At 46.4% G+C, this 27,991-nt stretch overlaps 1 protein-coding gene and 1 long non-coding RNA gene across 6 annotated transcripts in view; one reads left to right on the plus strand and one right to left on the minus strand.

Annotated features, from left to right (window-relative positions):
* Positions 1–3,326: 3,326 nt before the first annotated feature.
* Positions 3,327–15,894, minus strand: GFI1 (growth factor independent 1 transcriptional repressor). 4 transcript variants are annotated; one of them, XM_031650809.1, is made up of 7 exons: positions 15,695–15,894; positions 12,349–12,562; positions 11,840–12,022; positions 9,527–10,014; positions 9,274–9,411; positions 7,140–7,305; positions 3,327–4,765 (listed from the first exon to the last, which is right to left on the minus strand). In XM_031650809.1, exons 2-7 carry the CDS (start codon positions 12,461–12,463, stop codon positions 4,587–4,589), a joined length of 1,269 nt encoding a protein of 422 aa, XP_031506669.1. In that variant the 5' UTR covers positions 12,464–12,562; positions 15,695–15,894; the 3' UTR covers positions 3,327–4,586. The 4 variants fall into 4 exon arrangements, with proteins under 4 accessions (XP_031506669.1, XP_003892250.1, XP_003892251.1 ...); XM_003892201.4 differs by lacking the exon at positions 15,695–15,894 and adding an exon at positions 14,987–15,087; XM_003892202.5 differs by lacking the exon at positions 15,695–15,894 and adding an exon at positions 12,711–13,126.
* Positions 12,517–27,991, plus strand: part of LOC110740476 — a 33,306-nt gene continuing 17,831 nt past the window's right edge. Inside the window, exon 1 of one of the 2 annotated variants that reach the window (XR_002515038.2) lies at positions 12,517–12,595. This is a non-coding gene — a long non-coding RNA (uncharacterized LOC110740476). Of the gene's footprint in view, positions 12,596–18,739; positions 20,862–27,991 lie in introns of those variants that run through there. The other variant, XR_004176226.1, reaches the window with a different exon arrangement.

Raw genomic sequence — 27,991 nt, forward strand, 5'->3', positions numbered from 1 at the left:
AAATTGGAACAACCATTTTGAAGAGCAGTTTGGTAATATCCAGCATTTTCATTCCCAGGAATACATCCTAAAGAATCCCTCACAAAAGAGATACGCAAAAGGTTGTTTGCTTCAGAATCATTTGTAATAGGAAAAACTGGATATGACCCAAACTCTCCCAACAGGAGAATAAATTACCAAGTATTCATCCCATGGAATTCCATATGCAGTGGTTAAAATAAAGAAAGTAAACTGCACATATCAACATGGATAAATCTCAAAAACAACGTGTTAAGCAAAAAAACCAGAAAAGTGCAGAAGTATAAACTGTAATCCATTTACATGAAGTTAAAATATGCTAAATTATATATTTACATAATTATATATTTATATATACATATGAATACAATTATATTATATGCTTATATAATTATATATTACTTATGGAATTACACATAAATTAAAGGCATACAAATATTCATGGAAATTATATATACTGATTTTGGTATAATGGATGCCTCTGAGGAGGAAAGAAATGGGGCTAGAGAGGAACATATCCCAGAAGAAATTCAACTATACCTGTAACATGTTATTTCAAAAATAAAATCTGAAGTAAATATGGCAGAACAGTGAGTACACTGATGTTTATTATTCTCTGCAATTTCCAGTATGCCTAAAATGTTTTATTCAAAAAGTGAATAACATTAAACTTCAGAAAAGACTTTTTCTCAATGATTGATAAGATTCCCAATAAAATACTAAGATTTCAATAAAATTTGGTCATAAAATTGTCCAAATTCTCATTGTGAAATATCTATTTTAAGTATGTGTCCATATAATAAAGAGCTATCTAGACAAAAATTATAAAATATAAATATACGCACATGTGCCTAAAGACTAGAAAGGAACAAACTAGAAAAGAACACATACAAAAAGAACATAAGCTTTTAAGCTAGAAGGATTTAGGGTGCAATTTCTTTAAACTTTTTAATTTTTAAAATCTGACTTTATGAATGGGAAAAGAGGTTAAAATAAATGTATTATATACTTCCTAAAAAGTTTTTTCTGTAGAAATAATATGGCAGCACAGATTTAAACAAACAGTGTACTCTAGAAATGCACAGTAAAAAGTAGTGAAGTTCTTCCAGGTTTTCCTCTGAGTTCATTTCTTTCTGTTAAATGATCAGGTTGAACAAACAGGCACACAGCAAAGTGACTTGGGTCAAATCACTATCACCACCCAGTTTTCAAGGGCAATGGCAGTCAAGAAGTCGCCGGGGAGTGATACTCTGCTATCCCTTTAATTAAGGCGGGGCTTTTAAAACTCAATTGTTCCATTCGTGTCTCAAATCAATCAGATGAAATTCACCTTTTACGTGGCCTGAATCCTGATAGCTCAGCACACTTGATAGGTAATTTAATCATGTCTGGTGTAGATGAACGCAAACTCAAATTAGCTGCTGAAAGAGTTGGTCTTCTCAGAGATAGCTGTGCTTTTCCACTTTTATGCAAGAGCTGAGCTTCACCAACTGGCTAGCTGGAGGTGTTATTAAAAATTTAGTGAAAGAAACAAAGGTGTGCTCTTGTGTCTCTTGTTACCCTTTCTACTGTTACTCCAGCAGACAAAAGGCATAGAGCCTGCCTCATGAATAATGTGACATGGAATATTCACAATCTATTTTTAATGGAGTCAAGTAATAACATTAAGAGAGATATTTGCAATCTTCAAATTTCACACGGTAACAGGCACAGTAATTTGTTTTGATTCTGAACTGGGGATATCAAGATACATTTTTTACCAGAAAAAAAAAAAGGCATACACTTACCATCAAAATTACAATTCCTCACTTAGAGCATAAACAGGGATAACGAAAATGGTCCAAATGTTCTAAATGTCATAAGGGAAGAGCAGGACAGCATAGACACCTAGATTTCAATCAGTTCTACTTACCCCTCAGTGCAACTTCTACACTTTTCAAACCAGGTTGGAAATAACCAACCAGTACGCAGGGTGACTTCTGTGGGAAGGATGTTTTTCTCATCTTTATTCACTGGGAGGTTTGTCTCCCAGGACACTAGGAAGTGGTTCCTGGACGCTGCAACTGTTCATCATCCATCAGTTCTGAAAAACTATCTTAAACTCCATTACAGAGCAAACAAATTTAAATTCTGAATGAGAGTAAACTGACATGGAAAGACATGGTGCTGGAAATCAGGTGAGGACAGCCAAGGACTGAGATTTGGAGAAACTGGAGAAAAGCAGCATTCAAGCCCCCCTTCCCCGTCAACCTGGAGAGAAAGTCCTGTGGATTCTATTTGTTTCTCAGGCTCTCAAGCAATCGCTCTTCTCTTTGTGCTGTAGAGATGAAGGAGTTTATTTTCTGTTTATTCACTTACCATCTCAGTAAATATGTATTAATCTCCTACTGTGTGCCAGGCACTATTCTGGGAACTGAGGATTCAACAAGGAATACATAAAGCTTCCTAAGACATTGTCCTCACTGCTATATCTCCACCCACTAGAAGAGTGCCCAGCACATACTGGGTGCTCAGTCATATGTGTGAAATCAATTGGAGTTGGAAATGGGCAATCTGCTGGTACTCAGCATGGGGCACACATACCCTGAATGTCTGGCTGGGAGGTGTTAAAGTACTAGTAGTAGGGATTTTGGCCAGGACTTTATTCTGGTTTCATTCTCTTAAAGGATTGACTTATGCAAAAAGCTCCCACAGGTGGGACAGAACCAGAAATAACCCAGATCCTCATGTGCCTTTAGATTTGTGACTTGCATTAGGGGAGGCAGCTAACCAATCTCATACTTTTTCTCCTTTCCAGTCTCCACAGAATCAGAGCAGTCAGGGTTGGACTGGAATGACAGAGCTGTCTCTGTATTACTTGATCAAGGAAACCAGTATTGGGGAAGTCAAAAGATTTATCCAAGTCACATGATGTGTTGGTGACAGAGCTGTGACTAAAACTAAAACCTAGACCTAAAACCTGTGATTTCTTTATTCATCTGGGAGTCTTCAGGCCCATAAAAAAATATGTTGACATTTTCAGAGGAAAGAGCTTACTTATGTGCCTGTGGAACCATCAGGGGCTCTGCATGGTAGGAGCTTAGTTTTGTACACCTCCTAGTTTTTCTCTTATGAAAGAAGTATCTCTGAGGTATAGGAGCAAAGGAGAAAGTATATGGAAACCAGAGCAATTGGATTTTACTCTTCTGGATATTAGCTTATCTGCTTCACTTTTATACTCCACTGCAGTTTCCTTTAGTGCCAGTTTTCCCCCACAAACTAAAACAAAGGTCTTCCCCAAATTCCCTGCCTAAAGGAAAGGCAATCTGTAATAGTCTTAATACTTTATTAACTTAAAACATCACTCTAATAAATATGTATTAACAAACATAATGCATACCAGAAGATCTAAAAACATTTACCAACCTCATCAAAGTGAAAATACCACTTTTTCCCCCCTCTATGGTACACATGGAGGATCAAAGAGTTGAAGACAGAGCCTTCATTCCCACATGCCTGCTAGCTCAGACATCTTTAAAATATCAGCTTAACAATAAAAAACTGAATATACACACATATCTTTGAAGTAACTGTTCAGCTACTTTTCTTTTTTACACCTGATAAAATCCAAAAGGGTCAAAAGGGAAGGTTTATAATTCTGTGTTGTCTTCTCAGAATTGCCTCCAAGACCCAGCCACTTGGAGGTGCAACCGTTAGCTTTTAAGGAGCAGTCAGGGGTTGTGACTTCAGTCTCTCTTCCCCAAAACCTAGCATGGTGCCTGGTACTTTGGTAGCCGGTGATCCATGAACATTTGCTGAGTGAATGAATGACATCTTGTCCACAGGCATTGCTCGTGCTTTTATCTCCACTGATGAGGCTTTCACAGGCCTCCTGAAGGGAGGACCTCTAATCCCCTCTCATCAACTTCTCTTCTGCCCCTTCTTGGGGGTAGCCTTGATGGTGCATCTCATGACTTCAAAGTATTAAATTCCTTCCCCAAGTCAGTTTCTGAATCAGTTTTTGAGGAGGAGAAATCATTCCTCCAAGATTTATAGGCAGCACCCAGAAGAAAGGAGTCAACAGACTCCCCAGAAGAAAAAAAAATAAAAGTTAACACTCACTCTTCTTTCTAGATAAAAATATTAGCATTTGTCCACCTTGTAAATGGTGATTCCTCCTCTTCCACACAAATATCTGGGGTAGGTCAAGAGGGGGAGGGAAGAAACCTGAAGGGCATTCCTGTCTGCAGATTAGGGCTGGAAATGGGAGGGACTGTGGGGTCTAAGATTTATTCTGGTCCCCATTTGACCTTGCCTTTGTCTTCAGGTGTAGAGGAGCCTATTTGTGTCTGAAGCCTAGAGAGTCGCTTGGTTCTCACTTTCGGCTGCACTTTGAAAAGGTACCTCATCTCCTCTGGCAGCTCCAGGAGGTAAGGCAAAGGAGGAGCACCCTGGTGGGATCTGCAGACTGGACCTGGGGTCTGGAAAGTCAGAAGGGAGTGGTGGCAAGCAGGGAGCAGAGTGGTGGCAAGCAGGGAGGTTGCCCTCTGTAGTGTTGTGTAGCTGCTGCTTGCAGCCAGCCAGGGTGCTCATTTGAGCCCGTGCTGCGTCTCCCGGTGCCTTCGGAGGTCCACCTTCCTCTGGAAACCCTTCCCACAAAGGTCACAGCCAAAGGGCTTGAAGCCTGTGTGTTTGCGGCTGTGGGTGATGAGGTTGGAGCTCTGGCTGAATGCCTTGCCGCACACCTGGCACTTGTGAGGCTTCTCACCTGTGGAGATGGGAGTAGGAGGGGAGAAAGTATGAGCCTATGATAAAGCTAGAGGGGACCCACTGTGACCCACATGCTCTCGGCAGCAGCTGGCTGCACCACAGTCTAAGGCCTTCAAGCAACTTGGAGGGTGACGTGTTGCAACATGAACTGACTCCCAGCCTGCAATGCGAGTCCCTGGAAGCCCCATGGGTGCACCAGGTGAAAGGGAGACTTTCTGAGTGGGGGTTCCCAGCCAAAGGCCTCAAACGGTTTCCTGCTAAACGGAAACAGAGCAAAGGCCACGTGCCCTCCCCAGCTGAATCTACCCCGGGAGGACTCCCCTGACTTTATAAGCCATGAACACCCAGAGCAGATGTTCAACAGGAAGGGGGAGGAAGCTGTCCTAAAACTGTGTGACTCTGTTCTAATTCAGAGGAAGTTTTCAAATCTGAATTTCCAAGTGGGTGTTAGTTTGTATGGATCAGTGAGCCTGTCTTCTTTCTTGTTCTTAAAGGACAGCAAAGTATATCTGGAAAAACATCTTAACATGGACTGACTTTCTTTCTTTCTTTCTTCTTTTTTTTTCTTTCTTTGTTTTTTAAGTTCCAGGGTACATGTGCAGGATACGTTTTTCAATATCTTATTTTAAAAATCCACATTGGGCCACAAAGTATTAAGGTAGCTGATACTTTTCTGTCTTGATTTTTCCTTAATTTTATGAGGTTAATAACATGATTCTTTATATACCAGCAATTCTTCACCACAAATTAATAAATAAGAGAACACAAAAAGGTTTTGTCTTGTTCCCTACCTCATGTGTTGTTAGGTAAATGGCATGAATTTCCAAATAGCCCAGCATGGCATTACAGTCAGGGCTCAGCCTTGGAAAAAATATAAAATAGATGAAGTTTGTTTTTGAGGAACCCTCTGTCCTCTTTGCTACACTCTTTTCTGTTTTCATGCTTCAGATTTCCTCGATAAGAAACCACCCATCAAAATGTATTCTATCCCTTTAGGGTCAAACAAATCTGAGAAACAAATTCTAGGTATAACGTAAATGTTTGATAAGGGCTTAATGTTTTATTCAGTCAAGATCCTAGTTGCATTTTGATAAGTGTCCTGAATACCTTACTTATAAGGAGTGAATTACATGGAAATTTCAGGTAAGAGGGAATGATTAAAGTAGAATACTTTTCTGGGTTTTCAATGGAAATAGATACATTACCGAAGTATATTTATAAACATCAAGGGTGGGCGTTTAGAATACACTGTGATTTGTTCTAAATCAGTATTCATATTCTACAACAAAATTTTCAGAAATTCTGGGTCTCATGTAAATGTCTTTTGACTATTAGAGTGTTCTTGGCATTAAAACTCCCACCCGCACATAAAGTGTTAGGCAAAGAGTTGAGGATTAAAAGCCAGAGCATTACATGGCTCCAATATTCATTCAGTCTGACTTTTGATAAATCATTCACTCTCTCTGAGTTTCAGGATGGTAAGAGCAGCTCCGTCTACTTTATTGAGTGGCAATAAGAATCAAATGAAATGATAGATTTGAAAGTACTTTGTAAATTGTAAAGCATTATAATAGGTAAGGAATTATTATTATGGCATGAACTTGCAGATATTTTGAAAAGGGCAATAAGTGAACAGAAGCTTTCTGTGTCTACCAACCTTATGACTCTGAACATAAAATACAATAAACAGTGGTCAAGAGTGGATATTTGAGAGGTCAGACCTGAATTTGAGCTCTGGCCCTGTCATTTGCTAGCAGTATGACCCTGGACAGATTACCTAGCCTCTTTTTTCATCTCTCAAATGGGGAGAAGTAGTCGTCTCTACCTCTCAGAGTTGTTGTGAGCATAAAATGAAATAATGCATTTTAAAAATGCTTAGCAGAGAGTTTAATCATATTTGCCATTATTTGTTCCTCTTCAATCAGAATAAGCTCTCAGACTCCTGAAAATGCAGCCAGAGAGGCCACACGAGTCCCTCCCACAAAAGGCCCAGTGGTTAGAGAAAGTCCTCAATCTCTAGGTAAGCTTTAGAGCAACTCTCTAAGATGACCCTGGAGCTTCATGTTTCACCCAGAGCAGGCAGCAGTGGAAGCAGCTGCTAACCTAAAGGAAAATGTTCTTTCCAAGGATAGAGTAACTGTGAGCTGACCTGCTGAGTGGCCTTTCAGACACAACCCCAAATCAAGGCAGCTCTGGGGAGAATTATGACTATAAATGAACCAAAGAACCCACCCCTTTGTTTTCTTTAACACAGAGCAGGGAAAAACTCCATCAGAAAGGCCTCATCCACCACTCACTGGGGCCAGAAATCAGAGAAGATGAGTAATGTTGGCCTCAGGGTGTTTCCTACAAGCCAAGGGTCTTCAGCTTACCAGTGTGGATGAAGGTGTGTTTCTTCATGTCTGACTTCTGGTGGAACCTCTTGCCACAGTACTGACAGGGGTAGGGCCGAGTGTCTGAGTGGATGAGCAGGTGTGTGGACAGTGTGGATGACCTCTTGAAGCTCTTCCCACAGATCTTACAGTCAAAGCTCCGTTCCTGCAGAGAGAGAGAGATGTGGCACTCCTACTGCGGTCAACTAGACTGCTGCTCTCCTCACCCTTGAGCTGACCCTAAAATCCCTTGAACACTTTTTCTTTATTTTTTTGAGACAGAGTCTCCTCTGTCACCCAGGCTTGAGTGCAGTGGTACGATCTCAGCTCACTGTACCCTCCACCTCCCAGGTTCAAACAATTCTCATGTCTCAGCCCCTCTGAGTAGCAGGGACTATAGGCACACGCCACCACACCTGACTAATTTTTGTATTTTTAGTAGAGACGGGGTTTCACCATGTTGGTCAGGCTGGTCTCAAACTCCTGGCCTCAAGTGATTCGCCCGCCTCAGCCTCCCAAAGTATTGGGATTACAGGCGTGAGCCACCATGCCCGGCCCTTCAACACTTTTTCTACCAAAATGTTCTTCACCCACAATCTTCCACACCCCATGGCAAAAACATATCCACACCCTGCTTTTTTTGACACCCATTAGCACACACTTCTCCACCCTCCTCAACAGGAGGCTTAGACCTCAGTCACTTGAGATGCCACCTCCCCCCAGCCAGTGTGGGTGCTGGGGGAGACGGGCTGATACTCTTTTTTTTTTTTTTAGATGGAGTCTCACTTTGTCACCCAGGCTAGAGTGCAGTGGCATGATCTCGGCTCTCTGCAGCCTCTGCCTCCCAGGTTCAAGCGATTCTCCTGCCTCAGCCTCCCAAGTAGCTGGGAATACAGGCACATGCTACCGCACCCAGCTAATTTTCGTATTTTTAGTAGAGACGGGGTTTCACCATCTTGGCCAGGCTGGTCTGGAACTCCTGACCTTGTGATCCACTCGCCTCGGCCTCCCAGAGTGCTGGGATTACAGGCTTGAGCCACCGTGCCCCGCCATGGACTGATACTCTTTTTAGCTACAAGTAGGCATTCTCCTGAGATATCTGTTGGTATATTTACTTGCTCATCTACTCTCCATCTCTCAGCTAAACTATGATCTCCATGTGGGCATGCTGTCAAGGACCTGATGTGCTGTAAGATTCTTAAGTACTTGGCACCTAGAAGTTAGGCAACAAATGTTTATTAATGAATGAATGAATACATAGCGGGGGTGGGGCATGGTAGCTCACGCCTGTAATCCCAGCACTTTGGGAGGCCCAGGCGGGTGGATTACTTGAGGCCTGGAGTTCGTGACCGGCCTGGGTAACATGGCGAAATCCCGTCTCTACTAAAAATACAAAAATTAGCTGTGCCATAGTGGCATGCGCCTGTAATCCCAGCTACCTAGGAGGCTGAGGCACGAGAATCACTTTAACTTGGCAGGGGGAGTTTGCAGTGAGCTGAGATTGTGCAACTGCACTCCAGCCTGGGCAACAGAGCTAGACTCTGAAAGAAAGAACATAAAGAAAAGAAAAGAAAAGAGAAAAGGAAGGAAGGAAGGAAGGAAGGAAGGAAGGAAGGAAGGAAGGAAGGAAGGAAGGAAGGAAGGAAGAAGGCAGGCAGGCAGGGAGGGAGGGAGGGAGGAAAGAATAGCGGGGTAAATATGCTACTAGATGCTCTAAATGAGCTGAGATTCCCGCCTTTTCAGTCGAGAGGGGTCAATGCAAATTAAGTGACAACCATTTGGTGAAAAGAACAGGCACAAAGAAATAGAGCTAATAAGTCTGATATATCAGCAGCATGAATCAGTGCATATAAACCTACCTCAAGCCCAAAGTAACAATGAGGATCACACTCTCGAGGCTCACCGTGGTGTGACACCAAAATCTAGGGCTGCCTCAAGGCCTGAGCCAGCCACGATCCTCCTTTCCCTACACACATGCACCAGGGCAAGGGGACGCAGCGGAGAGGTTGGGGGAGGAAACTGGGGGAAGTTGGGAAGAGAACTTCCAGGCAGAGGGTGGCTGGTGCTGCACCGAGGAGATGTAGAAGATCTCTGAGCAGGGCCGCGCACGGCGGGCGGTGTGCCCCGCGCTTACCTGCGAGTGCACGGCTTTGTGCTGCTCCAGGCTCACCGCGTGCCCGAAGGTCTTGCCGCACATCTCGCAGGCAAAGGGTCTCGTACCGCTGTGGGACCTGCGCACATGCACCTCGAGCCCGTGCGGCGTGGAGAACACCTAAGGCGGGTGGGGCCGGAGAGAAGGCCGCTGAGAGGGGCCGAGGGGCGCAGGTGAGGCCCAGGTAGGGGAAGCAGGTGCAGGGCAGTCGAGGTGGTGAGCTCGTGAGCCTCACCTTGCTGCACTTGATGCACTTGTAGGAGCCGCCGCCCAGCAGCAGGCGGGTGCACAGCAGCTCCGACTCCACCTTGACGCCAGCGCCCTTGTCTGCGTGGAGCCCGTGACCACGCTCGGGGTACAGCAAACCCGCCGCTGCCGTGGGCCTCTCATACAGCCCGGCTGCCGCGGACCCGAAGTCGCCGTAGAGCCCTAGGCCAGGGCCAGCGGTGGCACCGGCCCCTGCGCTGCAGCTCCCTGGCGCCCCGGCCCCCGCGCCGCCGGCAGCCCGCTTTGGGCCGTACAGCGCGGCCGGGTGGCCCGGCTCCGGGGCGGGTTCACAGAAGAGGCCCAGGCCAGCACCGCGCTCCAGGGCCCCACACGGTCGGTAGCTCTGCACCAGGTGCCGCAGGTCAGAACCCGCCAGGCCGCTCCATGAGTACGGTTTGAAAGGCAGGGGGAAGGGCTGGGCTTCGTCCAGCGATGGGCACATCGACTTCTCCGAGGCTGTGGAGGCACAAGGGAGCGTCCGGTCAGGCTTCAGACCGCAGAGCGGAGGCCGCCGGGCTGCGGCTGCGGGCGTGGCGTGTTCGCGGACTGCGGGGCACCCAGCGCTTGTAGAACACTGCGTGCGCCAGGCGCGCCCCAGGGTAAAACGCAGCCCGGGCCCTGGGGCCTCGCGGGCCACTATAGAAGGCAGAGCAGCAAACGGATCATTGAAAAGACCTCGGGAGAAGAAAATTCTATGCGAGGGCAGCGGAAGCGCTCGACGTTCCGAGGATCTTTTCTGGCTGGACGCGCGCACCTGGAGATCCTATAGGGAAGGGCGCGTCTATAAAATGCCCGGAGTTGAGCTGTTAGGGAGGAGAAGGCCGTTCGGCCCCGCACAGCACTCAGGGGCGGAAGGGTCCAGCCACCAGCGCAGGCACTCTCCCAGCCCCTACATGTTCCCACTCAATTCTTTTTCTTCCCAGAATCCACAAGGAAGGAGGTAGAGGGTCCATAAATGCGTCCCCGAACTACCCGAAAGGCTGGCATCTGAATAAACCCGAAGGTATTAAGATTTCACGAAGTGCCCAGTGTACGTAGCAAAGGTGCAGCAGGAAAGGGGCTTTTGGGCTTAAATTGCCAGCCAGATACTCCCCATTCCTGTTATAGTTTGATGGAGGTGGGGAACCCGAATTTCTCAGAGAATAACTGTGTAACTCGTAAGGTTTAGCCACCACCTGCAAGGAGACGGCTCTCTGAATTAGCGGCCTGCTACGCCCCCACCCACATGAATTTTGCTAAAACTAGTGACCCCAATGCATGTGAGTGCATACAGCATTTACAAATGTGTGTGTGTGTGTGCGCGCGCGCGCGCGCGCACTCTCCCGCGGAGGGAGAGCGCGGGCCAGGGAGGAGCGCAGAGGGCCCACGCGCACACATACACACACACTCTCCAGTTCAGGCTGGCCACTTCAGTGAGAGGCTGTACCCGGAGTTTCGTTCGGATGGTTCGGGGCGCGCCCAATCCTTGCCCGGCCACTTGACGCCCTGGCAGGAAGAATCCTCCCGCCGCCGGCTCCCAGACACATTTGCTGGAGCTATGGTTTTCGCCAAGTCAACTCACTGATTGTGGGACGGGTGGTGGTATCTTTTAACACTAGCAAACATGTTCTGGGTATAACCGGCCCTTGACAGAATCCGGCTGGTCTGATCATTCCTTCCCCAGGCCGGGACCCAAGACGCCCCCACCCAACGTGCAGTTTGCCTGAAGCTGGATTGCTCGCTGGAAATGAAACCCAGAGAGCAGGCCCCTGAGGCTGGGTTAGTCTGGCAAAACGAAAAATGAAACAGGCCCCCAATCTGCGCCTGTGAAGACCAAGCCGCGGGCTGAGATTTTCGTCCTGCCCCCTCCCTGCCGCCCAGCGCCTAACTCCTCTGCCTGGCCCGTTCTGCCCTGGTCTCCGTTTGTTTGAGGTTTGGGGTCTAGATTGCAGGATCCTAGCACTTTATAAAACAATCAAGTCTGGTCAGAAAATGAAAGGTCGGCGTTGCTGCCAGTAGAAACAACTGGTTTGTTTTCCCTCACCGGCCAGCTCCGCGCAAACGAATCTAAGCGACGAGCAGCTAGGCTCCCTCCGCCTGGGATGGAGGCAGCAGCCCCAGCGGGCAAGCTGTCCAGGTCCCAGAGAAGACAGATGCCTCCTTCCCCTACGAATCAGCTCCCTCCTCCTGGAAAGACTCTCCAACTCCCCGTTAGCATATCTACGCCCAAGGTCGCCCCGATTTCCCCAGCACTGCCGGGTCCCTGCAGCTCCCGCCCCAGAGGTTCCCAGTGGGTTCCTACCTGGAGACGCGGAGGGTGACGGAGGCCTCCAGAAGTCCTCAAACTCCGAGCTCCGTTCGCAGACGCTGCCCTCGCAGCTGTCTGGGGATGCGGAGGCTCTGTCTGGGGCTTCGGTCAGCTGCGATTCGGGGGACAAACGGTCCCGGGACTCCGCCTTCGCCCCGCCTGCATTTGAAGTGCTGTCTGCAGAGAGGAGGCAGGTGAGGGGCTCAGGCTGCGACTGGTTGAGTCTGAGGGTTCTGAAGGCTCCCCCAAACCCCCTACCAGGGCACCCGAGCATCTTCCCCTCTCCACCCAGACCCCGGCCGGGAACTCTCTCGGATCCGAGGGCAGACGCAGAGAGGCCGTGGCACCTAGGAGACAAACCCGGAGGAACCAGCACAGTAGGAAACAAAAACGGCCGCAAAGGGGACGTTGGGGCAGCCCCTCCCAGCTCCCGACTAATGGTGTGTCGAGGTGAAGTCGGTGTCTGCGGGAGCAGCCCCGCCTGGCCCGCGCGCGCCTCGCACCTGCTCGGCTGGGCGCCGGTACATTCTCTAAACGGAGGGAATAGTCTGATCCCGGGGAGCGCGGCTGGTGGTAGCTGTGAGCCTTCTTGCTTTTGACGAGAAATGAGCGCGGCATGGTGGTCCGGCGCTTTCCCCACTGCGCCCCAAGAGTCCCTGGAGCCGCTGTCACCCACGGTCACTCCGAGGGCTTGCTTAGCCCCAGCCCGGCGAAGACCTGAGAGGGAAAGAAAACCGGGTGGAAACGCGGGTCAGTATTCTCCGGTGCTGGGGACTGGGCACCCAGGAGGAGGGAGAGCGCGGGCCAGGGAGGAGCGCAGAGGGCCCACGGGAGGAGGGGCTTGGCCCCGCTGCGCCGCGCTTACCAGGTGGCACTTGGACAGGTGGCGCGAACCCGCCGTCGTTGCCGCCACTGACACAGCTCAGCGGTAAAACCTGTCCCTGGGCCCTGGCTCAGGCCCCTTTCCTCCTCCCTGCCCACGCCCCCCAGCTCCTCCCCTTTCCTAGCCAAATTCGCTCTGGCAATCAAACTCTCTGGAAAGCCGTAGTTCCCATCGGGTAGGTTACCCCAACTCATCTACTCAGTGCTTGCCTGGCTGTGCTTTACGGCTGGCGAGGGAGGGCGGGGACACGCGGATCGGTTGAGGGGCCGGGGATGCCCAGTGGTCGAGGACCCGGAAGGGGCACGGAGCCAAGACATCCAAGACCCAGCTACAAACTGGAGTGAAAGGGCGGGGGGTGGGGGGGAACGGAACACAAGATAAAACTGTGGGGCGGCGGGGGGAACAGCAGCAGAGGGACTGGGGACAGCAGAGGCCAGAGAAAGGAGGTGGGAGAGCAAAGGGACAGGAAAGTGAGGGGAGTAACAGAGGACCAACCCCCGCCCCGGGAGAAACTCGCATCCGGTGATCTCACTCGCCCCTCACTCGTGCCCCACGTAGGAGAAACTTTGGCCCCGGACTCCCGGGTGCGGCGGGCACCGGTCGAGGCTGCGGCGAGCCATCCCCGACCGTGGAAACCTAACCTCGGGAATCAGGTCCTGGGAAAAAGCACTTTCCTTTCTGCTCACCAAAAAATCTTGTCCTAGGGAAGTGGAGCCCGATCCGCGAACGTTGACTGGGAAATGCTAGGTGTCCCGAGTCGGTAGTGCACCGATAATTTAGCAGACAAATAAGACAGGACGCCAGAGCGCGCAGGCTGCATTGGCAGATAGCAGGGGTCGGGCCCGGGCCTAGGAGGGGACTAGCTGCCCGGGGCGTCGCTCTCATTAACCCCCAATCAGTTCACCTAATACCAGGTCGAAATCTGAGCCCGGCAGGAGGGCGTGACTGCGCCTGCCACTAGGCTCCAGCCGGCTCCAGGGGCGGGACTCCACAGTCGAGGTGGTCTGGGGTAAACGAATCTGCCTTCCTCCCGAGGTGAAGGCGATAGGGACCTGGTTCACACGTGAGCTGCAATACAGCAGTTCTCCGTGGCCTTGGCTGGTTCAGAAATGAGGGTGCTGGGAACTCTGGGCCGGGGCAAGACCTGCAGTCCTCCGGCTTCGCGCCGTTTCCACTGCCGGACTAGGAGCCCCTCGGCTTCCTAGGCAAGATGCCGGCCACACAGTCTACGTCTGTCCGTTGGCGCTCTCAGCTCAAAATGAGTCCTACGTAGGGGCCTTGGTCCCTGTAGGGTGCAGGCCCCCTGCCCCAGATCCCCAGCCCCATTGTGTCCCCTTCTCCGGAGGAATGGGAGTAGACCTGGGAGAAAAGACGCCTGGGACGTGTCGCGGGGCACCAGCGACGTTTCCCGCTACCCAAGCGCCCGAATACCCTAGGGGTGAGAGTGCCATCCGCCTCCCTCCGAGTTGACTCCCAGGGCTAGAGCTTTGCCGCTTCCTGCACTTCTCATCCGTACAATTAGACGCCACAAACCCCAAACCCAATTCTTTAAACAGCCGCGAAACTCGGAAGAAAAGAAAAACGGAGTGGCGTTGTCCCGAGGGTCCCGCTGCGGCTTGGACCCACGTTGGCTGGGAGCTGGACAGATGGGGTCGGGGTAACTGTCAGCGCCGGAGCTGGGTCTGGGCTGGCGCCACGAGAGACCAGGCGGACGCGGAGGCCGCCTTCCCACCCGGGCTGTAAGCCCACGCCTCTCTCGCACCCCGGCCCGCTTTGCTGGTTCCTGTGGGGAGGGACAGAGTTTGGAGGAGACAGGGGTCCCGGGGCCTGGGCCGAGCGCGTGGGAAGGCAACCCCGCGCTGCAGCTGGCGCGGGAGGTGGGGCGGCCCCTCCGCGCGCTCAGGCCTCTCCTCACCGTCCGGGCCCGGGAAGGCGGGAGCCGAGGGCGCTAAGGGGGCGGCCTCCCGAGCGCAGCTGCCGCCGCCTCCCCACCAGATGTTTCCTTCCCGGGTGGATTTGGCTCCCCTGCCGAACCACCAGACCGCCTGCTGCGCGCCCCCAGCTCCAGATTTCCAGCCTCGCTGCGCGGGTCGCGTCCTAACCCAGCTGCCGGAGCTCTCCGGGCTCCCGCACGGCGGTCCGCAGCAGGTGGGAACCCGCCTGCGTCCTAAGGTCGCCCCCGCAGCGCCAGCGCTCCGCGAGTCCCCGCGGCCGCCCCCACCAGGGCAGGAGGCGCAGAACAGGCTCGGCGGACCTACCTGCGGGGTCAGGGCGCGGGCACCGCGCTAGGAGAGTTTTCAAACGGAATCTTGCTTTCGGGAGAGACTGCTCTGTCTCTCTGACTTAAAAAAAAAAAAATTCTCCTTCCGAGCTCAGCCCCCAAAACCACAAGCTTCACTTCCTGAGCGTTACTGAATCGCTCGCATGGCCCTCCCAGACCTGCTCCCAACCCCCGTCGGGCGACCGAGCGCGCTCCTTTGCGCAAGTGGTCAGGCGGGTGGGGGACCTGGCCTTTCCAGCCCGTCCCGCGCGCCCCTTAGTCGTCCTCCCAGTTCTCTCCCTGTGGGTCGACAGGGGATGGGGGAAATTGGAGGTCCGTACACTCAGGCACTAGAAATGACTCGAAAGAAAATCAACTATTCTTGGCTCCAGGGAGACTTCCGCAGCGAGAGAAGCCACAGATTCAGGACACAGATTGACTGGCAAGAGAGGGGTGGGGGCGCCCCGCTCCGAGGACCCTCCCCGCCCTTCAGGCCTCCGTCACCCGCTCCCCCTGCCCTACCCCGCCGCCTCCTAGGGCTGCACCACCCCCGGGTCGGGACCGTGAATCACCGGCCCGCGGTGCCGCCGGCCTGGAGCCCGGCAAGTGGCCACGGCGTCCGCAGAGCGAAACCTGCCCCGCGGCCCCGAAATAGCTTGTTGTGGAAACACTTGGGGATAAATACGCCCAACGAGGCTGAAAATACCTTGACACCCAATCCGAGAGGTTTGCTCATTTCCCTTCGGATTTAGGTAATGGTTAAATTTGGAAGAGGTGGGCGAGCGCCGAGCCCCCGGCGCAGAGGGCCCTGGCGGCGCGTCCCGCGGGCGCCCGACGGGACCGGTGGGCGCACCCTCCCCGCGCGGAGCTCGCCGGCTCTCGACCGGGTCCGCTCAGCCTTCGACTAATTTCCGGTGGTCGGAGCTGCGAAATTAAAGGCCGCGCGGGGGCAGCGCCGGCGGCTGCTCGGCTGACTCCGCCCTGCCGGGGCAAGCCAGGGAGAGCGGGACCTCGCACGCGGACTCTGCCACCGCGTGAGGTCATACCCTGGCACTGGGTGCTGGCGGGAGCAGTAAAGCGCCATAAAAGCACAACTTGATGACTATTTCAAAGTAAGCCTTCTTCGCTTGGATTGTATGTTTCATGAGGGTAGGCACTGGATCTTCATCTTTATGTCCTAGGCGGGCTCTTAAAAGGCTGTGAACTGAGTAAGTAAATGAGTGGGGTTAATTAATTAATTCTATTAAAGAACAGGGAGAAAAAACTTAAAACCTAGCTCATAGATACATGAACAAATGCAGCAACCTCCAGCGCTAGACTGTATGCCATGACCTATAGTGTGTGGCCTGCTGTATATACTCAAAGCCTACACCCTTTGCTCATTGGAGTGGATGGATGTTGTAGTCATGTTACTTTTCAAAATGAATCGAGTTGGATTTTGATCACAACTTCGTGCACAATAAGCCTCCAATGTCAGACACACACAAGGAGAAGGGATTGGTGCTCTCCAGTTCTTGCAAAATAACTACCATGTTTTAGGTTAATCTTAAATTGTTATGGGGAGGAAGCCCTTAAAGCTCTTTTTCTAGAAATAGTTTTGAAATTATTCTTATTTTGCATTGTAAATTTAAAATTTTGCAGGGAATATTTGGTTAGTATAGCAGTGCTTCGAGCATGTTTTCATAAATTACACGTTTTGTTAAGCAATGGCCTGTGCCCCTATTGTATGCCAGGCGCTGGGCACATCTTGTCTGCCTAGCTGTCCTACTTCATTTGCTCAACACATCCCTTCTTTATATATAATTGCAGAGGCAAGCAATCTTGGTCAGAAAGGAAAATTAAGGACATTTTGTTAATACTTTATTTATTGTGTGCTTTGTCTTGGCCCAAGGTATAAAAATCTCACAGTAGTACAAAAACAAATCTTTCCCATATTCCCTTCTCTCCTACTCGATAGCAGAAAAAAAAACAAAAACAAAATTTTAGAATGAAATTATAAATGGGACAAAATGAAATTTCTTATCAACCAAGTTCTAGAGAAATGGTTGGACTATTTCCTTTGCACATTAGCAAGTTCAAAGTCAAAATTTCTTGAAAAGGTGTGGTGACTATTTTATAGTTTAGTTGAGTGTTGCTATTTGAAGTCTCAGAAAACTTGATGGAGCCCCTGAAGGGGGCAGATAAGCACCTTGAGCAGTGAGCAGTATCACCTTAGAATAAACTCCTTTCATTCAGATTTAGTCTAGTCATCTTGCTTTTCATTTGCCCTTCACAGACTCTTGGGATTTCTGAGTTTGAAAAAGAAAACTGAGAACTGGAACAGGGACACACAGAGAGGAGCAGGTGGGAGGGAGATGGCACTGAATTTCCCTTTGTATCTTTTACATGTTGAACCATGTGTATGTAGTACTAACTCAAATAAATACACGTTTAAAAAGTATTTAACAGGTATTCAACACGTTTAAAAAGTATTTAACAATACTTTTTAACAACACAACACTCCTGGATGTACAGTGTTGAAGTGTGACTCCCACACTTGGGGAAGAATAGAAGAAAGGTAAGAAGAGGGGAACCCAGAGAGGTTAAGAAACTTGCCAAGGAACAGTGAAGAGCTAGGACTAGAAATAATGATACAATGAACCCACCTCTGACTTCCTGCTTCTCCAAACTACCTCTTGCTTCTGTTAAACTAAGGGCAAAGAGAGTAAGCCACTCCTTCATGAACATTTTTAGAAGCTACAAAGACTCCCTCTCTCTCCATATATTCCTTTGGAACTGAAATAGATCTAATGGTAAGCAAAATGCATACCTGAGGCATAATTTTCTGTAAATAGGGTCTTTCCAAAGAAATAATTTTACTTTTACTGACTTTTCAGTAATTTACTAATTGTTTCTAAATAGCAATAATAATGTATCTGTAGCTGCCAAATAATAACTGACTTTCTCATACCACAAACATTTCCAAGCCTTGGCCAGTAGCCCATTTATTTCAAGCAGCCTCTCATAGATCAGAATTTCCCTACAACAGAAGATTTGAGACACTAAAAAAAAAAAAAGGTGGAGATGAAGTCTCGTTATGTTGCCTAGGCTGGTCTTAAACTCCTGGCCTCAAATGATCCTCCTGCCTCAGCCTCCCAAAATGCTGGGTTTACAGGCGTGAACCACTGTGCCTGGCTGAGACATTTTCAAAAAGAAAATTGTAACAGGATATTACCAGTCTCTTCTTTATTTTTTCACAAAGCTTTACAATTATGATCTCTGTCCTTTGCGGGACGGCATGGGAAAAGTGGGTGATCCTGAAACCCTAGGGAGGGGCAATACCCCCATTTCCAGCATACATTTCTATGTTTGCCTAATTTGATTCTCACCATGATGATACCAGGAAGGGAAAAAAGAGTTTAGGCATTTTAAAGCTAGTAAGATGTGATTGTCAATCTCTGTTCTGCTAGTACCAGCTTTGAGACCTTGGGTAAGTTAGCTCAACTTCCAGCCTGTTTCTCACCTGTGAAGTTGAAATACTGGTACCTAACCAAGCAAGACTGTGGAGCAATCTTTTTTTTTTTTTTTTTGAGATGAAGTCTTTCTCTGTTGCTCGGGCTGGAGTGCAGTGGCATGATCTGTGCTCACTGCAACCTCCACCTACCGGGTTCAAACGATTCTCCTGACTCAGCCTTCTGAGTAACTGGGATTACAGGCATGCACCACCATGCCCAGCTAATTTTTGTATTTGTAGTAGAGACGGGGTTTTACCATGTTGGCTAGGCTGGTCTTGAACTCTTGACCTCGTGATCTACCTGCCTTGGCCTCCCAAAGTGCTGGGATTACAGGCATGAGCCACCATGCCCGCTGGAGCAATCTTTTAATTTGCACTCTTTACCTGTGCATTTCGGTAGCAAGAGTGTTCCAATGTTCCAATGAGGGTTTCTGAGTTTTAAATATAAACATATAAGAAATTATGCTATATTATTCGTATATTATAAATAATAATATAAATAAGAATATATTACAAATTATGCTACATATATCTGATAAGAAAATAAAACCCTGTAAAACAACTTTCAAGTATTATTGCTCTATTATTTAACAAAAATTTTAATCATATCACAGATACAACTGAGTAGTCTGCTTTTCCCCCCGAATATTATTATTATTTTTCTTTTTTCTATTGTCCTTATTTTCCTATTTTCTTTAATGGAATATAAACTTTATATAGTAAAAATTATTTAAATAAAAATAACAACAATCATCTTCCTTGCTTTTTATATACCATCTTTCATCATTTTCAATTGCTATAAAAAAGTTCTATCAACTAGTTTACTATAATTTACTCAGTCACTCTCATCTTAATATTTAGCTTGTTTCCATTTTTTACTATTTTAAGTAATACAATGAAAGTATTTTTGAATATAGCTTTCCCTACATTTGGAATTATTTCCTTAGGATATATTTTTAGGGGTGAAATTTCTAGATCCAACAGTGATTATTTTTATGGTCCTTGATACATACCAGAACAAGTTTTATGGATGGCGCTTATGTAATGCATAAGCCAAAATAATTCATATCACTTAACAGTTAAAAGACTACAAAAATAAACTAAGGAAAAGTTAGACCTGGATTGAAGACCAGATATAGAACTGGTCTTTATTTTATGTACAGGAAGTACTTGTTAGAGCCACACCCTATCATATTGCCATGGTTTTATCCTCATGTATACTAACAAACTATTTAATTTTTATCTTTGGATTAGCTGTCATGATAGGTGTAGTCAAATTGAAATAAGAATTACATATATTTTAATTGTATTAATTCAAGGAAAATAAATGCAAAGTGGTAATTGTGTGATGCCTTAACTTAAATGATAGGTAATATAATTATCCCCTTCTACTCTTATAAGAAGCAGGCTATCAAAATAGAATTCCACTGACACCATAAGTCAGAATATTATTTAATGGTACCATCATTTGTGGGAAGTGGATAATGTTTTTTTGTACCAGCTGATGCAAAAATTGGGAAATGAAGTAAAGGAGAAACACGGAGATAAACAAGTTAATAGAAGAAGACTTATGGTATAAGAACCAACTTTGTATTAATATTTTTTACTTTTCAAACATGAAGAAAAACATTATTTGCTTTTAATAAACATTTTGGGACTGATATATTTAAATCTCATCATATTTAAAAATATTATCTATTACTATAAAGTTTAAATTAGGCTTTTACATAAAGGATTTCAAACATCTGAAGAGGGAGGAGGCTGTCAGCTTTGGTGTTCAGAGTTCAAATAAGAAAATTGTTAATCTCACCACATACGTATTTTTACATTGTTCCTAAGAATAGATTGAATGAAGTGTCATCTTACTGTGGGCTGCGTGATATGACTCCTCATAGAAACATACCTAGTGTGAACTTTTATAGGAAAAAAAAGGAGTGTAGTTTGCTTGGTGAATGGAAAATGAAACGAGAGAAAATGCAAAAATTATCTTTCTTTCGAGTTTTTCATCATTTCCTCCAGTATGTTTGGTAATTAGTTCGCCGTACCCCAGATGAAACCCTTCACTTTAAAACAGTACAGCCTATATATTGTAAATTTTAAAAATTACTCACAAAACACAACTCCCTTAGAGGAAATATATGACCCCATATCTGGAGTAAGGTGGGAGTTGAGGCTTCTGAAAATCTCTGGCCACTGCTGTCTGCAAGAGGCAGGGCTTAGAGGATCAGCCCACATGAACACCCTCAGGCTCGCCCAAAGAGACAGACAGAAAAAAGGACAGCATGAACCGGTAACAGGTAGATGCAGCCCACTGGGTGTTCCACCTCTGCTGCTGTCCTGGGCCTCATGGAAGAGAAGGAAATGCTGGGAGTTCTCCAAGGTAGGCATTCTGGTCATTTCTATTTTATGGATAAGGACACCAGTGGTCCATACATGTGAAAGGAAGGGAAAAAAAGCGGGAGACACCAGTGGTTTAAGAAGCCCAGGTTCTGATAACTAGCAGCTTTCTTATTCCAACCAAGTCTGTTGATTCCAAATATTGTTTCTTTCCACCAAATCACATGACTTGTTTCACATCCAGCATAGGGTAGAAAAGCTTGGAGCCAAAAGTCATGTGTCTGTCACAGACATGAGAGGTGATGAGGATGGGATGGTAGAGAAGAGACACATTCCCTCCCCTCCTGCTGCAAGGCCCAACCCATCACTCCAACAGTGTGGACTTGGCGGGCATGCTGCTCATCCAAAGGTCAGAAAATAATAGCATTTACGGGCCGGGCATGGTGGCTCACGCCTGTAATCCCAGCACTTTGGGAGGCCAAGGTGGGTGGATCACGAGGTCAAGAGATCAAGATCATCCTGGCCAACATGGTGAAACCCCGTCTCTACTAAAAATACAAAAAAATTAGACGGCTGTGGTGGCGGGCGCCTGTAGTCCCATCTACTTGGGAGGCTGAGGCAGGAGAATGGCGTGAACCTGGGAGGCAGAGCTTGCAGTGAGCCGAGATCGTTCCACTGCACTCCAGCCTGGGTGACATAGCAAGACTCCGTCTCGGGAAAAAAAAAAAAAAAAAGCATTTAAGTTGCTGAAAGCAGCATATTATGTTAATTCAATAGAACATTTGTAAAGTAAACAAAATAAAAAGTAAAAATACAGCTCCATACCTCACTACCTTAGTTCAACCTCTAGTAACATTTCAGAGTGTTTTCCCCCAGTCTTAAAAAAAGAGTCTAGGTATGTATTTTACATACTATGATGATATTGTATAATTGTCCATTTAGATGATGTGCTGTGATCTTATTTATTATGTTACTGGACAGGTGGATTATTTCCCTTTTTCCCTACTATAAATGATGCTGTGATTTTTTTTTTAATTGTACCTGGGTTTCTCTATATGTAGGATTCTTTCTTTAGGATTGATAACCAGAAGTGATTCCCCTCCTAGATCAAAGGTTAGGAGCCTCCCTTTTGTTGTGTTTTGTTTTTTATGTGTTTGTATATTTGCTTTGTAGAGGTAGGCCCACTATGTTTCCCAAGCTGGTCTGGAACTCCTGGCCTCAAGGTGATCCTCCTGCCTTGGACTCCCAAACTGGGGGGGTTACAGGTGTGAGCATCCATGCCCAGCTAAAGGCTAGGAATTTTGTCAAGTCTACGGACACATATTGACAAATAATTTTCCTGAATGGTTGTAATAATTACACCCCTGCCAAGAAAAATTATAAATACCACAGTAGCTAAGAGGCAGAAGAGTGTAGCAATTAAGAGCGTGGACTCTAAGCCAGATTTCTAATGTGTGGAAATTTTGGCACTGCCTTCTTCTATCCTTAGACAAGTTCCTTAACCTCTCTGTACTTCAGTTTCTTCATCTGCAAACATGGTTATAATAACAACACCTACTTCATAGGTTCTTGTACAGATTCAATGAATTAATACATGTAAAGCATACAGTAGGCATTTACTAAGTGTTAGTTATTGTCACTATTCCAACAGGCACTATTGGAGGCCCTTTTTATATACATTATCTCTAACCATCCCATTGAACAGGCTGTGGGAATAGACTCAGAGAGGCTTGCCTTCCCCAAATCACATAGCCAGAGAAGGACAGAGTCCCGATCCAACGCAGGCCAGCCTGAATCCAGAGCCTGGACTACTATAAGTTGTAGGCCTCAAGGCCTCTCAGTGTAGGAACAGTAGCTTTGTGTACTACAGGCAGCCCCTGAGACTTGCCAGGAGGCATTTTTATATGGATTTCTTTTTTTTTTTGAGACAGCGTCTCGCTTTGTCGCCCAGACTGGAATGCAGTGGTGCGATCTCGGTTCACTGCAACCTCCGCCTCCCGGGTTCCAGCGACTGTCATGCCTCAGCCTCCTGAGTAGCTGGGATTATAGGCACCTGCCACCACATCTGGCATGAGCCACCATGCCCGGCCATTTTTATATGGATTTCTGATATCCCAATTAGACCTGAGAGACTCAGGCTGCCTTCCCCAGCTCATGGACCTTATTTCCCACAGGAGGCTTTCCAAAGGTCACTTCCAGCTGTCATGGTCTGTGTCCCCATAAAACCAAGCAGTTCATCTGAGCTGAGTCTGGTAGAGAAGTGTTAGGGGATCATTGCCTCTTCCTAAAATATTCTCAACTGTTCTTACTGTCTGGCAAGGAGCAATTTATCAGTAGGGACTATCATGAGTTTTCATTTGAGCTTTAATTAAAACACACGAAGGGCCGGGTGCAGTGGCTCACGCCTGTAATCCCAGCACTTTGGGAGGCCAAGTTGGGTGGATCACCTGAGGTCAGGAGTTCGAGACCAGCCTGGCCAACATGGTGAAACCCCATGTCTACTAAAAATACAAAAATTAGCCAGGCGTGGTGGTGCGCACCTGTAGTCCCTGCTACTTGGGAGGCTGAGTCAGGAGAAACGCTTGAAACTGGGAGGTGGAGGTTGCATTGAGCTAAGATCATGCCATTGCACTCCAGCCTGGATGACAGAGCAAGACTCCATCTGAAAAAAACAAAAAAACAAAAAACAAAAAAAACCCATATGAACATACACATACCCCTCCCTGCACACACACATACACATACCCCCGACCCAGGATCAGCTGGAGAATGAACAGAACTTCTGTACAAATCAGAGATTTGCTCATGTACCTCACAGTCACTTTGTTCGATAGTGGAAGAAATAATGGGTTGGTAGCAACAAGGAAACACCAGGGATAAACTCTGCTCGGGATGCTGACCCAGGGGTGACCAGTGTGGAGGTTGGTTTAAAAGCAGTCACTGAAGCCTGAAGAATGGAAAGACCCAATGCTGGCACAGAGTTTGTGGACTCAGTTGTACAGTTCAATTCAACAAATATTTACTGAACAATCTTTGTCCTACGCCATGCCAGATGTGAGGTACATAGACTGGATATGGGGTCTCTGCTCTCCTTCAACTCAGAAGTGAATGTAGGAAGGAAGTTGAATAAAGGAGAGAATAAATAAAGAATGTTTCCCTCCTATCCCAGGCCTCTGAGATGGCTGTCTGGCCTGGGACACAGGACTTTTCTTTTGACCAATCAGCACTTTGCACAGTTGCCACTATAGTTCTGAAACCCACCTGATATGAGGCTGGGGTTAGGATTTTGCAGCCTCAAAATATTCTACTGACTGCAGAATAATAAGATCTACTTTTTGCACAAAAATATTTTTGCCTCTGGTTTGGGAAGCATTTAGCAGTTTGGATTATAGAAAGGCATTTGGCATATTCCACAATGCTTCTCTATCCCAAACTACTCATTGTTTTTGCTGGGATTCTTTGAGGAGGAAGTTGGAGGGTAGGTGGAAATGTTTTCCTTCCTTCCTTTCCTTCCTTCCTTCCCTTCCTTCCTTACCTTCTCTTCCCTCCCTCCTTCCCCCACTTCTCTCCTTAATCACAAAATTGAGATAACTACGACTATTAACTATCCTTGGTACCAGAAAGAACAGACATATTTCCCGCTGCGATCCTGAACAGTAGTTATTGTGATAGAAATGAATAGTGTTCTTATACAATCTTAAAATAGAGGCAACAAAAGTTATTTCCCATAACACTCAATATACATTGTTGACATCACACGAAAGTGCAATTTGGTAAAAACTATACTTTGGGAAACTATGACACTGTCTAGCAAGGTACCAGCTGTCTACTGATCTGGTTTAATCCACGGATATGTTTGAGACTAGACTGTCTGAAAAAGTGCATAAGCTGATATATGCTTCAAATAATCCTCTCTGAAATTGCTTCTCCTTACTGAGTTTTTAATAAATATTTGATGACAGGATGAGATTATGCTCTCAGTGAAATCCTGGAATTCTATTCTGTGTTGTTTGAATTCAGATCCATATGCCTTAATAGACAATTCAAAGGTAGGTTTAACCTATTGTGAAAGCTGAGGTACCTAAGAATAGCTGGCTGTATCAAAGGCTTTCTCACCCACAAGGGAAAACCAAAGTCAGGTGTAAGCTTTACCCCAGAAAATTGTTTTGAGTCTGCATAGCACACAAATGAGACCCTACAAGGTCACATCCATAGAACAGGACCAAAAGAGTATTTCCCCAAATTTGCAAATAGAGAAAAGTTTAAAGAGTGGGTACAATGAACTTCCAAATAATCCAACTAAAAAGTTTAAGGAATGGTACAATGAACTTCCAAATAATCCAACTAGATTTGACATCAACATAATTTTAACATTAAACAAAATTTAAAATATTAACACCAATAGAAAAAAATCTTAATTTAATCGTGAGTTATTAGTATGAGTAGAGCTACTTCTTGTCACGCCCTCCAGGATTATTTGTGATGTACAGGGAGGTAATTAAACAAAGTGATTTTATAACATTGTTATTTCTAAACCAATTAAAAGATGAAAAATACCTACCAGATACCTACCAAATGTAAATTTGCAAATATAAAATATATTTTATTTTGTAAATATCTAATCTTTCTGACAGTGATTAGCCAAAAGGGTTTCAGGAGATCTGAGTTTCAGATCATAAGAATTATCTTATCTGCATATAGAATAGTGCATGCCTTTCTGTTTTCTACACTAGAAATGAGTTGTCTTGCTCATCTAGGAAAACTTTTCTATTGTTCAGGTTTGTTCTTTTTTTTTTTTTTGAGAGGGAATCTTGCCTGTTGCCCAGGCTGGAATGGCGGGCACACCGCTCACTGCAACGTCTGCCTCCTAGGTTCCAGCAATTCTCTTGCCTCAGCCTCCTGAGTAGCTGGGATTACAGGCATATGCCACCACACCCGATTTTTTTTTTATTTTTTATTTTTTATTTTTTTGAGATGGAGTTTCGCTCTTGTCGCCCAGGCTGGAGTGCCATGGTACAATCTCAGCTCACTGCAACCTCCACCTCCAAGTTTCAAGCAATTCTCGTGCCTCAGCCTCCAGAGTAGCTGGGACTACAGGTGCCTGCCACCACACCTGGCTAATTTTTTTTGTATTTTTAGTAGAGATGGGGTTTCACCATGTTGGCCAAGCTGGTCTTGAACTCTTGACCTCAAGTGATCCACCTGGCTTGGCCTCCCAAAGTGCTGGAATTACAGGCATGAGCCACTGCACCCAGCCACGTTCTTTGGTTCTCCACATACAGTCAAAGGTATTATGTAGACAGTCACTAAACTCCTTGCCTGGAACAAATGGTGAATCAGGAGTGTCAAATGCATTTATTTTGCATAACTCTCTAAACAGTTCATGCCAAGGACTATCAGTGTTCTCCATACTATTAGAATTAGAGCCCTTAGCATTTTTGGGTCTAATCATATCAAGCAGCCAACCCCAGAAACCCAAAACCAACAAAAGAACACCATCCTTAATATTCTGTTCCTCTAGAACCACTCCTGGTACCAAAATCTGTATTAGTCAGGGGTCTCTAGAGGGACAGAACTAATAGGATACACACACACACACACATGCACACACACGTATATATATAAAGGGAAATTTATTAAGTAGTGTTAACTCACACGATTACAAGGTCCCACAATAGGCCGTCTGCAAGCTGAGGAACAAGAAGACAGTCCGAGTCCCAAAGCTAAGAGCCTGGAGTCCGATGTTCAAAAGCAGGAAGCATCCAGCACAGGAGAAAGATGTAGGCTGGGAGGTTAAGCCAGTCTAGTTTTTTCACATTTTTCTGCCGGTTTTATGTGCTGGCAATTGATTAGATGGTGCCCACAGATTAAGGGTGGGTCTGCCATTCCCAGCCCACTGACTCAAATGTTAATCTCCATTGGCAACACCCTCACAGACACACCCAGGATCAATACTTTGTATCCTTCAATCTAATCAAGTTGACACTCAGTATTAACCATCACAATACCCAAGTCAAGATCTAGAATATGTCCAGCACCTCAAGTGCTTTACTGAATTTGCATTTTAAATCAGTTGCTTAAAGTGGGAGACCATTACTGAGCTCTGGTTAAAGACTGGCTTGGGTGCTCCAAAAATCTGGGCCATTGACTATGGTTTGTAGAGTTAGGTAGAGTGGGCTTCCCATGAGCCAACTTACATCTGGGATGCCAGTCCTTCATCTTTCCTTGGAGATTGTTCACATTGCCAAATCCTCAGGTCCTCCCACAAGTTCACAGCAAAGGATGTTTTATTGTTTATTGCTTATTTGCATGGAAAATATTGAACATCTTTTTTAAAAATTTTATTTTACTTTAAGTTCTGGGATATGTGTGCTGAACGTGCAGGTTTTTTACATAGCTATACATGTGCCATGGTGATTTGCTGCACCTATCAACCCATCATCTAGGTTTTCAAACATATTTTTAAAAATCAAACTCTACCTAAGAGAATAGAAAAACACACCCAAAGTACCTATCACTCAGCTTCAGAAGTAAATCCATGGCTAATCTTGTTTCATTTTTGTCCCCTGCACTGCTTCCCTCCTCCACCAGACTACTTTGAAGTAAATTCCAATATCATATCATTTCTTCCTGAAAATATTTCAGAATGTCTCTACAAAGAATAAGGAGTCTAATTAAAATAAAGAGCTTCTGCACAGCAAAAGAAACTATCACCAGAGTGAACAGACAACCTATAGAATGGGAGAAAATTTTTGCAATCTATTCATCTGACAAATATCTAATATCCAGAATCTATAAGGAACTTAAACAAATTTACAAGAAAAAAGCAAACAACTCCATTAAAAAGTGGGCAAAGGACATAAACAGACACTTCTCGAAAGAATACATACATGTGGCCAACAAACATGAAAAAAAGCTCATCATCACTGATCATTATAGAAATACAAATCAAAACCACAATGATACCACCTCATGCCAGTCAGAATGGTGATTATTAAAAAGTCAAGAAACAACAGATGCTGGAGAGGCTGTGGAGAAATTGGAACGCTTTTACATTGGTGGGAATGTAAATTAGTTCAACCATTGTGGAAGACGGTGTGGCGATTCCTCAAAGACCTAGAACCAGAAATACCATTTGACCCAGCAATCCTATTACTGGGTATATACCCAAAG

Source organism: Papio anubis, chromosome 1, assembly GCF_008728515.1.
Source record: "Papio anubis isolate 15944 chromosome 1, Panubis1.0, whole genome shotgun sequence".
Classification (NCBI taxonomy): Eukaryota; Metazoa; Chordata; class Mammalia; order Primates; family Cercopithecidae; genus Papio; species Papio anubis.